Raw genomic sequence first — 15510 nt, forward strand, 5'->3', positions numbered from 1 at the left:
AACGAACTTAAGGGAAGCTCAAAACATTAGCAGCTGAAATAAACACAGAGACAAAAGGTGATGAGTAGAGAAAGAGTCTAACAAACTGAGAGGAAAAAGAAGTGAGAGTTGTTACGGGAAGAAGGAAAACAGTCTTTGGAGGTTTCGTTCAGATGCATGGCTGCTTGCTGGCCCACAGCTGGAGCTTAGATAATCCAGTATTGCAAAACCAAACACCAAACTCCACCAAAGGAGGATGAGAACAGGGTGAGTAAACACAGTTTTTACCCCCCAGGGCTTCTCCCAGCTTCCCACTGTTGTCAGATCAGGCACTTGAGCCCACAACAGTTGTTCAGTTAGCAACCCTTGGGGAACCTGGTAAAAGCACTTGGCCAGTTTGCCCTTGAAGACATGGAAAACTGCACAAGGAACTCCACAGGTCTATCACCCACAGAATGAAGAAGCAACCTTCACCCAGGCCTCTTTTAAAGCATGGCCCATGCTGGTTTCGATTTGCTGTGCCTGTTTTTGTACCTGGGTAGGGCAGGAGCAGCCAGTTCCCACAGACCCCCCCCCAATTCCTCCCCTGATTATGCAGCTGGCAAGTATCACAAGGAGGGGGAAGGCTCAGAAGTGGTGAGCAACACACCTGAGTACCCATGGCAGAAAAATAAGACACCAGTATGGGCTACTGCAGCATTTTTAGCTTTGCTCTAAAAATACAGATTTCTTTAGAGCAAAAGATGGAGAATGAGTGGAGCTCCAGACAGGGCACGAGCTCTACAATTGGTAAATATCCTTAAGAGAATATAAAGAAGTTATCGATTTACTTAAAGTAGCATATTTGCTGCATTAATTAGGCACCAAAAGACAAATAAAACTCCTACTCCCTTCCAGCCACAGGAAACAAGAAGGAATGATTTAAAAATGTATGGCTGCCATAATACAAAAAAAGAGTATTTTTTGTAAACAATTACTGTTCTAGAAACTGCTCTATCAGGTAAATTCACAGTAACAACTGCAACCATCCCAGACATTGCCACCATGCACACCTGCCTCCCCAAGAGGACATCCAGGTCACAACATGTTTTCTGCAGGTTCAGAAAGCCTAGTTTGATTCAGTGCAACAACTAACAAAGTCATCTGAACTCTCATATGCAGAATGGCATCTCTCCATAGCTCTGTTATACAATATAAAGCTTAGTTTGTTTTTCCAAAATACCAGAAAGAAGCTGAGAAGACAGTAAGGCAGCAGATATACTGGAAATTAATTAATAGAAATTCTAATTACTAGAAATCCTCAAGCTAGACCATTTTACAGAAAGGATGGTGTTTATAAGGCAGAAAATTGAACTCTACCTATAAACACAACAGCATGATCTTGTGAAAAATTGTAGCAAGAATCCTTCCCAAAAATCAACAAGTCAAACCCATCAATCACTATCAGAGGAAGTGGTTTACTGCTCGTTGAGAGGTAAACATTTCACTACCAGTGGATTTAAATTTCATCAAAGTAGCAAAGTTCTTTTTAAGAGCCACTGTGAGCAATGCTCCCCAGCTGTGGTAAGAACTGTACTGAAATTCAAACCTAGAATATTAAAAACAAGAGGGGGCAAAGGCAATTCTATTTTAATAAGTGAACAAGGATGTTCAGCTCATCAGGTTCATCTTTTACAGACATCAATTCCTAGGCAAATGCAAGTAAATCACAGTGAAAGTTTACCCAGTATTTGAAAAACTGTTTAAGACGCAAAAGAAGTTAACTTGCAATCAGTGCATGAACTGCTATTGCTTCACCCTGAACCTGGGAAATCAACACTGGTGTCTGCAGGCCTTCCAGTTTACACCAGGCATAGCAGCACAAATGCCTCTGTCCTGCTAAGTGGAAAATATGAGTTATACACCGCAACTGCACTTCCCAGGCTCTGGGCTACCAAGAGCCTATGGCAAAATACAGGTGGCAGAATATGACAACAAAAATGGACCACTGTTTTTCAACAGTATAAAAGTCAGAAGATAAAAAACTCTAGTAGCAACCACAGAATGAAGAATCATTGCTTCTCCTGGTGACAAAATTACTTCTATATGTAAAACTAAATTTACTGCCCTGGGACTAGAAAAGCAGAACTTTGTTTTAACATGACCATGAATCACCCTCCGCTTTCCAGAAAACCTCCAACCTGCGTGCACACACAGAAGTCCTACCTGTTTCATTGCTGTCTCTCCAATCTTGTCGGAGTGCTTACGGATACTCTCCAGGAAATCCTTGAGGTCTGACATGGAAACTTCTTTGATCTCTTCCCGCAGCTTTGGAATATTATCCACCATGATCTTGCAGAAGCGGTAGTGGCTCACTTGGGGCAGGTACGTGTGCTCAAGGTGCTCCAGGGTCTTCAGTGCAGGGTAGTGTCTGGGGAAAGCAAGGCAGGCAGATGCAAAAAGAAGAATGGCTATTTCCATCCCACTTCCTCTCCAAAATGTGTGTTAAATGTAAATTATTCAATATATCTGAGAATCTCAGCTCTCTTCAAAGGAACACAGCTTAGCAGCCAGGTAACCACAAAACATCGTTCTCCTCTTGAAGCAGAGGAACACAAATGCAGTAGGCAGCTCCTTACTCAGAGCTCTGATGTGCAGACAAGGATCAGCTGGGTCACAAGTGATCAGGATCAGCTGAGCCCAGTAGCAGCTCTCACCCACAGTAAAGCCTGTTTTAGGCACTATATCACAAAAGAAGGAAAAGTTGGCAACCGCATGTAGTATTGTTAGGTTAACCAAGGAGAAAGCTCAGCCCCACATGCAAGGAGGAGCAATGAGGCACGATGGCTCATGGGCATGGGGGAACCCCAGGAAGACCCTGCACTGGTCTTGCCAGGAGAGCCATCAGCCCCACAGATGTAGGTGACACCCATCAAAGTCAGCAGGTATTCCCAGTTCCTCAGACCAAGGCATCCATGTCAGGTATGAGGCATATTATGGGATGCAGGGGAAGAGCATTTTGGCATCGCACCTCTAACCCTTTCCCTGGGTGAAGGACTCCATTCTGGGTGCACATCACCTTCATCCTGACCAGCCAGACAAGGGAACGGGATGAGGCTGTTGATGCTTGGGAGTGCTGAGCATTCCTGCCTGTTGATCTGTACAGCCAGCTAAGTGTACACAAGCCTGCATGTTGGACCAGGTGTTGTGTGGGTGCCAGCTGGGAGCACACACTCAGCCTCACTCCTGCCTGGACCTGGGGCACAAGGCTGCAGCAGATTTCTCTCTGTGGGGCTGCCAGATTTGGCAACCTCTAACAGTGAGGTGCCGTAAGACAGAACGTGGAGATGTGAGTATACTGTAATACACCATAGACTGATGAACTAGTGTCTAACACACATTAATTTCCAATATATCTACTACTAGCACAGACACTTGTTACTGTGTTGTAAAGATCTTGGACATGAGAGCTCAGCTTTCCTTCCCCGTGCGTACCAGGAGTCTGATCCCACCTTCCTCCCAGCTGTTCTAATGCTACTAAGCACCATTAAAAACACTTCCTACCCAAAGCGCATTTTATTTCAGTAGAGGTAAAAACAGTCTGGATACAAACCTGAGATTAGGGGTCCAATGAATCCATTTTTTAGAAAGACCCTGCATCTCCAGCAACTACTGTTGTACCACTGGGATATGAGACCTTTTCAATGTTGAAAATTATTTCCCCACTCTAAAAGCAATATACATTATATATACATATATGCAAAAATCCCAATGTTTATTCCCCTATGCACAACGCATGCCTCTGTATTTTTTGTCATGCCTAACGGACTTAAAATTTATCCTACCTTTCTGGATAAAAGCAATCTTCATAGCCTCACAGAAGATGTTAAATGGGAAAGTAGCCTAAGCAAATCATTCTTCTCAAACACCCTCCCTCCATTCTTTTCCCTTTGGGAAGTGGGAGTCCATAGGATTTGCCTGTTCACTGGAGTATGGGAACCCTCCTGAATGGTGATGTAAAATGTGAAACTGTCCTCCTCCTGGTCTGACCACAGATCTGGTCAAAGGTTAGAATAAAAAAAAGTTATGAGGGAACCATCTAGGAAGCATTAGCAGAGTCTATAAAAAAATATTTAAGACTAACAGTAGGTCACAGTCACCTCTAGGGTGAATAGACTTCAGCTGACTACACCCATGGTTAATCTCTGCCACAAGCACCTGCCACTTCCACCGTGAATTTTTGGGGGAGAAAAAGTGTTTAGTCATAAGAAACATATTAGCACCGCTGAAAAAAAAAAAAAAAAAAAAAAGAACTGACACTTACATCCCCATTCAAAACAATCCTTGCCTGAACTCCAAGTAGGTCCACAAGGGAGTTATTTTAACCAGAAGTGGCCTGTCCTGTTCCCAACACCAGAAGTCAAACTGATTAACCCCATAACCTGTCCAGTGTTTACACTACAGTAAGGTATGAAAAACTATTTGCAATAAAATGCAAACCTCTCTGGAGAGAAACTTCAGACTGCACAGAAAGCCAGAAATTAAACCAGAGGAATAAACACACGCTGGGAGGGTTGTTGTATTTTAGGCCATTGTTTGTTGCACTAGAAGCAGTTAAAAGGTGGCCAGGGGGGACAGTGCAGTCACTGATGGGGTCTGCGGCTGCCTGCCAAAAACAGAGTCCAAAACACATGGGGGCAGAGGAAAGGTCAACACTGCTCTTGTGTGAGATTGGCAATTCCTGCGGCCAAAGTACTGCTGCCTCAGCCCAGACTGCATCCCTTACGTTAATGATAAATGCATTTTGATAAAACAGAGTCAGAGCCTGAATTTTATTTTTTTCTCTCTCTCTTCTCTGGAAATACCCAGGCCCTGCTCAGTGGGCACAGCTCTGCGGAGGCTTCTCAACTACGTGCAGGATGAAGCATTCTCATTGCTTACTGCTTGGGAACTGTATGGATATGGCAAGTGACCCAGGGGTAAAAAAAAATAAAAAGACTGATCCTTCCAGAGCCCTGCAGAACCAGGAGGAACCTCTGGAGGCAGAACTATTTTCTTTCTCATCACTTTGCAACAAGAAGCAACATGTCTCAGCCACTGCAGCAAAGATCTTTCTCTGTCCCTTCCTTAAATTCTGGACAATGTTTCTCTCCATCTCTTCTCTCTGCTGACAAAGGTCAACCCTCCGAGTTCAAACCATGCTTTGTTCCCCATCTCCAGCTCCAGTTAACAGCCACAGATTCTGCATTCGGCAAACACCTACATTTGGTTTATACACATCACGCAGCAAACAGCACATAACTCATTTTTTCTACCTTGGGAGAGTTGAGTTTATTCGCCTCGAATGCAAAGCCTATTACTCCTCTGAGACCATGTACCCAAAAACCAAGACTCATGCTAGTAACCAACCCCCTTGCTGGCTATCATGAAATGATATATAAGTGAGACCGGGTGCAGATACAAAAATATTTAATATGTTGTGCTGTGTTTGGTGAATGAAGCCATCAAATCCGGACAAAGAAAGACGGAAAAAAAGAAAGCCAAGGGTTCAGATTTTCCTTAAATGTGGCTTTCAACTTCTATTTGTTTCAGAATGAACTAATTCAAAAGGGGGGAGGGGGCGGGGGAAGATGAAATTCTTAGAAGCAGACGCTGGAAACACTATCCAGAGCAAGGGAATCAAGCAGCATGTGGATTCCCTTCAAAAGTTCACAATGCTGTGATCAGCTCCAGCTCTCCACCCCACATCTGTCAACGGATAAGCCCCTTGCTGTTCCTGTAAACAGACTAAAAACAGTTGGACAAACTGTACACTGCCCTATTCTATACCGAGCCATCCCAAGAAAGAGAGCGAGCGCTTTGTGAACAGCTAAATAAGCTCCCTACAACTCCTCCGGCCAGCCCAACTTTCAGCAGTAACACTTATCTGTTTACCCACGGCTCCTGGGTCCAAGGACCACAGAGATCAGCAGAGGCAGGAGGGGAAGTGTAAAAATACGCCCATCCAATTAGTTATCGCCTTGTTTGAAACATCTGGTTTCTTCTGTATTGTTTCTATGATGGATGGCAGGCACAAAACCAGGCATCCGATCTGACTGCTCTCCCTGCGTGGCATTCAGCTGGAACCTGCCACGTTTTCAGCTGACCTTCTAGCAGCTGCTTTTTGCCCAGTTTGCCACCCCCAGGGCTACAACGCGCCTCCAAAGTCCCATGCTGTTTAAACAAACTGTCCCCCAGGATCCCAGCCATGCAAATATCCCGGATCGTCATTCAATCATTCAGCATAGCAACAGAAGCAGGGTGGGAAAAATCCTAGATTTACAGCTCATGATTTCTGAGCCACAAAGTCCTTGTAGTTCAGCTCACTCTTCTGAGCAACTATTTCTACCACAAAATAAGCCATATGCCTTCTCACCAACTTCTACCATCCTGCACATTTCTTAAATGTTTGGCATCCATTTGTGTTCATCAGATTCTCTCGGATTGCATCAGGTTTTGTATTATGACATGTGTTATGAACTAAATTTCATTCTATGAATAAGTACCAAGTCATGCATCAATTGCATGCATTGCAACAGCGAGCTTCCTCGAAAAGAAAAAGGTTTTTAATTAAGGTGAACATTCACTAACACAAAACAAAATTAAAGCCTGCTGCAATCCCAGTTTTAGGCTGTACCACAGGAGACTGAGCAAGACTGTGAAGATACCAGCCAGAAATCAGGCAAGTTAACTTGGAAAGACTGATTTTTGAAGTCTTGAGTTTTCAGAATGTCTTTAATTTATCCAGCACCAAATGGGTGCTTTTCAACTCTTCCAATGCAAACACCAGTCTATACGAAATTTACCTTTTAGATTTCATTTGCTCTCGCAGTTTGCTGTACATCTCCAGGACTGGAAAGAGAAGGAAAACACACAAGCATTGAGACACAAGCACAAAAACTAAGAGGCCTGAATTAAAATAAACAGCTATACAAATAAAAAGTAATTTCAGATTCCTCACCAGGAAGACACAGTGTTAGCTTATCAACCGTCGCTGAAATATTTCTCTGTTGTAATCGGCATTGCTTCAGCTCTTCCATTGCTATTATCAGCTTTGGAAAGGGGAAAAAAAAAAAAAAAAAAAAAAGGTTCACCAAGAGGAGTAAAGACAGAGCAGAGAGGATACAAACTGCTTTGCACTTGTCACAACTATCCAAACTGTAGGTGGACAACGAAGCCTACTCCAATAACTGCAGAGCTCACCAAGCACTGCAGAGCATTGCTGAAATAAGGAGGACAGGCAGCTTTGAGTTGTTTAATCGAGTAGCAGAAGCATTCCCTTAATTTCAAGTAAGCAAGCAGCAAAACCAAAGCCATCAAAATACCAGCCTTGTAGCACGTCCTATGAATTCCAAAAATGACTTCCCCTTCCCATTTTATTCATCTCTTCCCTACTCCCTCTCCAAGCTTCTCTTTCTAGTTCTTCTCAAAGACAGGATGTGGCCGCTCATTCCCAGGGGGATTCTTACCATCACAAGCTAACAAGGATTTTTAAATGCTCAGTCGCCAACAGAAAAACCTGTGCGTCTGAACAAGGGCAAAACAAGAATCAGCCATTGCATACAAAAGAAAACTCTTTGGTTTCTTTTTTCAAAGGGGCAGGTCATAGACTTTTTCTCTAGAGCACCAACTTATCTCCACAGTACAAGACTGAGATTGCAAAGTCCTTTTGAAATCCCAGGCTTTTCTACCCTTGTAGGCAAATCCTCCGGTCAAGGTAACACAGAGGTATGTTTATTTGATTCAGGAGAGAAGCTGCATCACCTCTTCCCAAAAGGGCATTTTTAATCTTTAATCTTTATTAGAATAATTGGTCTGATGCAGTTCAACATGGGGATTTTCTCATTTGTTTTTCCAAATGAAATGCAGTTGACTGAAACAGCAATGCCTATATGTACCCCCAGCAAAATGAAGTCTGGGAGGGCAGTTAAGAAAGAAAACAAAAGCTGCAAAGAGTAGACACATCGAACATGAGGAGAGTGATCCAATTGATCAGGAGCAAAGACAAAGAGGGGAGAAGGACCATCCCTGGGAGTTCTCAGACATCTGCATCTTGGGCACCTGAAAACCTTCAAGCATCAGTGCCTTCAGCTCTGAAGTCCCCCCAAGTCTGTTAATGTTCCTTGTTGATTAAGAGGAAGAAGAGTGAATGTCATTAGAGGCACATCACATCCAGGACATACTAATCACTACCTTTGCTCCATGCCTTGATGCCTCTATCCATGCAGCTCAAAAACCACCCTGACTTTAACTGCTGCTGTACTGCACTGTGAAGCAGAAGCCAGACTCTCCAGCTCATATTCATAGAATCACTGCATGGTTTGGGTTGGAAGGGACATCTAGTCAAAGGTCATCTAGTTCCAATCTCCTGCCATAGAAAGGTGTCCCTGCCACCAGCCCAGGTTGTTCCAAGCTCCGTCCAGCCTGGCCTCGGACATTGCCAGGGATGGGGCATCCACAGGCTTCTCTGGGCAACCTAGTCCAGTGCCTCACCAAACCCATCCTAAAACATGTCCAGTCTAAACCTTGCCCTCTTCCAGTTTAAAACCGTTGCCCCTTATCCTGTCACTATAGGCCCTGGTATAAAGTCTCTCTCCATCTTTCTTACTAGCCCACTTCAAGCATTGAAAGGCTGCAACAAGGTCTCCCCGCAGCCTTCCCTTCTCCAGGCTGAACCCCCCCAACTCTCCCAGCCTGTCCCCACAGCAGAGCTGTTCCAGCTTCTGACCATCCCTGTAGTCCCCTCTGACCCCGCTCCAACAGCTCCACATCTCTCCTGTGCTGAGGACCCCCGAGCTGGATGAAGTATTCCAGGTAAGGTCTCACCAGAGCGGAGCAGAGGGGCAGAATCACCCGCCTCAACCTGCTGGCCTACAGGTGAAGCAGTAGTGTCGTGAATGATCCAAATGACACCATTTAGGGCTGCAGGAGCAAGCCCACAACCTGATTATTGTTTCAAGTCCCTCCTGCTTCCTAGGCTTTGCCTCTCACCAGCTTTGAATCCACAAGCGGTACAAAAGAAAAATCACTTCCCAACGCAACTCATCTTTCATGCAGAAAAGCAAAATACAGGAAAGGGAATCAGTGCTCGCTTTAATACCAATGCCGTATACATTAGCAGTTAATGCTGAGCAGTTATCAACGCTCAGTGTAATTTCCCACAAGCACAGCCAAATAGTGGAAACTCAAAAAAACAGACAGAATGAATGAATGTATCACTCACTTCTTTTCCCTCATTCTGCAGCTTTCGGTTGGTGTCCGTCACTTGATTCTGCAGGGATAATGGGGAAAAAAGACAAAGCACATCTACGTGTAAGTCAGGACAATGTTTTTCACAAATAAGAAACTGTACATAAACACCATCGCTTTTCACACAATCTTCTCTTGCATGGCATGAAACTGTTTAATGACCCATTTAATAGTTATCGCCATTCTGGCACATGGGACGCCAACAGCCACACAGCAAATACCAAGGGTTTTCTTCCCTGCTACCAGAGAAAAGAAAAAGGCAACAAGAGTTAATGCTGTTGCATGGCAGCCTCAAAATCCTGCAGTATTAATGGATCAGATTTTGTAGCTAGCACTCACATGTGTTCTCATCTTAAAAGCTATTTTACCTGAGTGGTAGAGGAATTAAATTTCCCCTCCTCAACATCAAACAGATTACAAATAGGTTTTAACTCCTTAATATCATGGCAAGAAAAGAACTCTTCAATGTGGGCTTTACCTATACAGTTCAAATACTTTCTTTTAGATCTTCAGATGCATCTCGCACTGGACCCCTCCTCCTGTTGGTATAAAAATGTATTTTTATATACCTGGTATAAAAAAAAAGTATGTATTTTCCTTACTAAACTGTCTTTCTGTATTATCCCATCAGGCTGGGCCCCACAGTTCAAAAATTTCCCATTTTGCAAACTGGTAGGTTCCCTGGACCAGCAAGATCACAGCAGTTCAGCCCTTTACAGCTCTAGTTGACTCAGTACAGACACACATGAGAACAAAGCTAATTTTTAGACTCGTCAGGCTAGAAAATAAGCAGCTTGCACATTATTTAGACAAGTAGAAGGATGACTTTGGGAATTCTCCTGAATGCTCATTCAAGTTCAAACAGGAGAAGGTTTGTAAATCAAGATATACCATTTTCTACAGACCAGCTGGGATAGCCGAAACAAACTTTGAAGTAAACATGCCCAGCTTCAGGTCTTCAGCAGAAGCAGCCATTTATAAATGTGAATGCCAGCAAAGAACTACTCTGAGTTCAGGTGCCTCATATCAGTCTGAGACTAAATTGCCATAAAACCACGTGTTTTTTCCCCATAGACTACCCTTTTCACTGCTACTAAAGTTGTAAATATTCATCTCCAGGCTTGTCTCTAAGATGTCTCAGAGCTTTCTAGTTTCACTCAGGCTCATTGTACGGTGGAAGCTGCTGCTGGATTTCAGCCGGCATAGTCAAATTTTATGAACTAGTTTCTGCGTGTTTTCAGGAGTTTTGTTTATTGCGTAGGCAAAATCAGTAACAGAGCTTGGGCAACAGCATGAGCTGTGACATGGAGCTCTCAAAGTACATCCAGGAGCATAAGATCACACAAACCAACTCAAGACCTTTATTTCCTGATTCTTTTCAACAATTGCAAAAACAAGCTGAATTTTTCATGAATCTGCCACTACTGAAGAAATATCACTTGATGCTCTGCAATTACCCAACAGAATGTGGATGGTGCACAGAGCAGAGAAAATAGCAGAGCAAAGCGGGACAAGCTTCAAGGTGGATTCAGAAGGTAACAGCCACCTCTTTCTCTTTTCAGCATGCCACAAGGCAACCAGTTCAGATAGGAGTGGAGCTTTGTATTAATAAATATAAAATTGGTTCAGGATCCAATTTGTTTCCTGCTGACTACTGAAAGATCCTGAGCAACAATCATTTCCCACACTGGTCCAAACTGCAACAGGACATCTCACACTGAAAGGTCTGCGTGGCTCAAATGAACAGAGTTATCCAGCCTCACAGGCTTCCTTTTGTTTTAACAATGGCCATGCTGGTTTTTAATCTTACTGTGATGCAAGAAGGGGAGTCATCCCATGATCTCCCTGCACACAATTTCGCTACAGCATCTGCATCACATTGCTCCCTCTTCTGCAGTAGCTTCAGTGCTCCTGGCCGCTTGCCCTGTGCAAAAACTGCTCATTTCCTTTATGATGTATTGAGATTTTACAAGCAGGAGCATTGCATCTCTTCCAAAGATTATTTTATTTGCTTATATCCTGAAAATCCCACCAGGAAAAAGGAATCCATGTAGGGTAATTTAAAACTGCTCCTAAAATAATGCCAAGGCTATACTAGTCTCCTATTAAAATTACATATCAACTCCAGCTAAAGCAAAAAAGTAAGAATATATTCTGCCCTTGCACACTATGAGTTTTCAGGGGGCAGGGAGTTGTGTTTTCTTTTATTCTTAAGGTCTACATCCATACACTGAAAAAAATAGATGACTATTTATATAGACTCTCTGTAGACACATTGAAGCTTTTCAGACGAGGAGATTTTATAATCTAAGACAGACGCACAGCAAGGGGGGACAGACAACAGGTGGGCACATGTGAAGAAAGAGACGATGGGATCACACAAGGGGCTTACGGGATGCTCAAGTCATCAGTTCATTTATCTATATACAGAACATGTGGTATGGAGCAGGGCTTTGGTTTGGGGGTTTTTAAACATCACTCTGCTATCATTTAGAGAGTGTCAGCGTGATGAGAGAGAGGAGCAAAGGGCGCTGCAGAGGAATCCTGGGAATGGATCCGAAGGGCACCACCATGACCCCACGCGGCTGTGCCGACTCCATCCCGCTGTCCAACACCCACCTACTGCTGATTTCCAGCCTCCCTACGAAAGGGAGGGTGACTGTGGAGTGATCCTTCAAGTTGGCAACTCATGAACTTTCCAATCCGGAGGGTGCACTCAAGGACGGAGTTCATTACCCACCACCACAGCCATTCTCCTCTCATTAATGCAACCCCATGGGAATCCACTGCACGGCTGTTGTGCTTTCAGGTCATCCCACATCGTGGGGCACCAAGATCCCCCGCTTGGTTTTGCGTGGGTGAAGGTGATCTTCCCTTCACACTAAGCCAGCTGCCTCAGTTTAATTAAATCTACCTTAATCTGACTGCACTAAGCAATAAACGTTGCTTCCTTATTAATTTTCTCCCCCTGTCACACTCATAATTTCATAGATCTTATGACTTGTTGGCAGAGAGGGTTAGAATTGCAGATGTCTTTTCAGAGAAAACCCCTTTTATTAACTGCTCTTCGATAGTGGCAGGTGGGAAGAACTAAATTTGAGCAGAGATCATTAGCTACACAAAACAAGGCAACAAGTGATTCTACTGTAGCTCTTTGAAAATGGTCCTGGTGATCACAGTCCATGAAACTGAGGAACAGCCAGTGCCGTGCTGTTACTAAGAAAGCAACCATCACACAAATATGCATGAACATAATCCTACAATGTGCTTGAAATAACCCTTCTGCACCATTTCACTGGTGCCTGATTGCCTGTCCTAATGTAGAAACCATGCTTATCACCAAAACAGCCCCGAACACCATCAGCTGGAAGGACCTTCAAAGTAGGAAAGTAATAATGGTGATATGCCTAGAAAGCACAACCCTCTAGGATGGACTGGGGCTACCTATCTTACAGAGGACAAGACCAGAGAAGAACATTCCTCTAACCCGAAGACGACAGCTGCAAAACTAAGAGAAATAATCCCTCTTTTGTGTCTGACAGGCCAAACAGTAGTAGACCTAAAAAAGGCTTTTCAATCATGCCACTCAAGTTTCCTAGAGAAGGAAGGACAGCAGTACCTGGGCGATGACTAACATTAGAGGATGTTACATAAAAATCCATCAGGTATGACACAGCTGAAGAAGAACTTGCTTAAGAGAAAAGACAGACTACGTGATTTCTTGAAGTTGTCACCAGCCCTGTGGCTGTGATCCTTTCCCCTTCATGCCTCGAGTCAAGTTTCCCAAGTTGAAGCACGCTAATGTATAATCTATCTTTGCCCTTTTAAACTCCACTGGAATCTTTATAAGCTGTAACAGACTGGTACCTGGTTCTCGAGACCCAACAGCACCATGCATTTATAGGTTTGAGAACAGGTCAACATCAGGCTGCTCATTTCCTAATGAGGAAGAACGATTCTGCAGCACAAGATACAAAAACATTGAAGATGTGTAACAAAACAAAACAAACACCACCACCAACAAAACAACAATATTTTTCCTTGGAAAACATGTAAGAAATCAAAAGTAAAGAGAATTGTCATGGTGAAGCTATATAGTTTCAAAAAAAAAAAAAAAGACTAAGCAAATGCAAAAAAATTTCTGGTTTAAAAAACGTTATAGTTTAAATATCATCCAAAGGAAGGAGATGCCTTTTGAAAAATGTATCCTGTGTATTTTCAATTAACTTTACTTTTTTATCCATATAGAGATTACTAATCAGTGACACAGCACCTCTTGAAAACAACACAAAATATTGCCTAATGCAGAAATTCATTGCAGAGGAGATCCTCTGCTGATCAAGAAGATAAAGTTCCCAAATGAGTGCTAGTCCTTCACAGGGCACAAAAGCAGGTGAGAAGGTTCATCAATCCAGCCCAGATTAGGTTTTAGTTCACTTGGGGCCACCTGAAACACAGCGTCACAGCACAGGGGGAAGAGGGCAGCTGTGTTACACATGAATTGGGGAAGATAATGCATCCAGCTCACATTTAGCATGTGCATTCTTAAAACAATGAACACCAATATTTCTGCAAGCACGATATTATACAAAACATCCCAAAGCTAAAAGCACACAAGTGAAGATACATCCTAGAGATGCAATAGGGAAGGCATTTATTTTGTTGCTGGTTGCACGTATGTTCAAAGACAAGCGCTATTGAGAAAAAGACCAAGATCAAATAGAGAATGAATAGCTGGAACAAAACACACTCTCACCACTCGACCCATGGATGATTCCCTGGGGAAGCCCTTACAAAGAGGGCTCAGTATTTCTCAAATAAGTTTCTGTGTATATTTTTCCCATGTGCCGTTTTATAGATCACATAGTAATGGAAATCAAGAGAGATCCTGAGGGTACAGAGATGGACTTCACAGTGTGCCACCAACAAAGTAGCTGTTTGTAGAATGGGAAACAGCAACAAGCCTTTGCAAACAAACAATGTGGAATTCTTGGCTAGAAACAATAGCTTTTTTAAAAAAAAAAAAAAAAACTTCCATGGTCTTTCCAATAGCCTCATCCTGCAATCAACTGCTGAATGAATCCTTGCCATGGAAATAATACGTATGTAGTAATATGGGTGCTTCAAGTGTCAGGACACCCCCCCCACAAAGTTGCTGCTGCAAGCACTCTTCCATTTGTGGGATGGAGACCTGTGTGTGTAAAGCTAGACACCTGCGAGGAAATGCCAGACATAGCTTAAAATGAATAAATAAACATATGAAAAGCAGCAGTCAGCACACTGAAGTTAGAATTCTTCCTTCTTTTCAAGAAAACTTGCTTTTCTGAGATTTTTTTGCCCCTTCCCCCCTTATTTATAACTTCATCTTTTCTAATGCACATTGAAGGGTCTTCCACACTCCTAGAGTCCCAGAAAGGTCCTTAAAAGGTCAGACTCCCCTCTGCCAGAAAGACTTGTTGTGGTCTTTGGAGTCAGTCCATGCCTTTTTGGGTGCCACACAACTCAGCTCCAGTCACTAAGTGACTGCTCTGGGAGGCTGCTTTTGGTTTTCATGTCAAGGTCACACCTTGTTGCTGCAGCAAGGGATGGCATAGTGGTCTCCCCTGCCTCTGTTCTAACTTGTGTAGGAAAAGGAGGAAGGTTCTCTGGCCTCTGACACCAATTAACTCATTGCTGTGCTTTTTTATACACCCCAAATTGTGAAATATTTGTATTTTAAGGCGCAGGAGCCAAACAAACCACAAGCTCACCCAGCCCCTACATGCAGAAACACCTCTAGGTCCTTTCTTCTCCCCGGAAGCCTGCCTACTTTCCTTCTCACCACTTACCCACATTCTGATACTACAAATGGCTTTTTCCAGATACTACTAAACACAGTTTTTCCAAGACATGGGTAAATTCCATCTTTCTCTCATGTTTCTGCACAGCTTTAAAGGCCACAATATCTGGAAAGTCCATACCTGTAATCATTTTACTTTCTTCTTCCCCAGCTCTAACCATTTTGCCTTCTAGTTAAGCCAACCAAACCTGGAGATGCTACTGAAAAAAAGAATCAAGCTGTGTGTTTGTTTACTCAGTCTTTTAGTAGTTAGTGAAATTAGCAGTTATTTTTCACTACTGTTCCTGCTTACACCTGAACACCCTACAATGCTCTGATGTTCATTTGCTTTTAAATATTAACATTCCACTTCCCAACGTTGGGCAGACACCTCGTGACTGATCTGCTGATTTGTCTGACATAATGTTACCTGTGATGAGAATTCA

At 43.2% G+C, this 15510-nt stretch overlaps 1 protein-coding gene across 3 annotated transcripts in view; it reads right to left on the reverse strand.

Moving 5' to 3' along the window:
* EXOC6B (exocyst complex component 6B) overlaps positions 1-15510 on the reverse strand; it is a 312139-nt gene that overhangs the window by 243275 nt on the left and 53354 nt on the right. For all 3 annotated transcript variants that reach the window (XM_055706488.1, XM_055706484.1, XM_055706491.1), the window contains exons 3-6: positions 9221-9268; positions 6959-7049; positions 6804-6849; positions 2185-2389 (exon numbers count right to left, since the gene is read on the reverse strand). In XM_055706488.1, coding sequence (XP_055562463.1) covers positions 2185-2389; positions 6804-6849; positions 6959-7049; positions 9221-9268 — 390 coding nt within the window. The remainder of the gene's footprint in view (positions 1-2184; positions 2390-6803; positions 6850-6958; positions 7050-9220; positions 9269-15510) is intronic.

The sequence above is a fragment of the Falco cherrug genome, chromosome 1 (genome assembly GCF_023634085.1).
Source record: "Falco cherrug isolate bFalChe1 chromosome 1, bFalChe1.pri, whole genome shotgun sequence".
NCBI lineage: Eukaryota > Metazoa > Chordata > Aves > Falconiformes > Falconidae > Falco > Falco cherrug.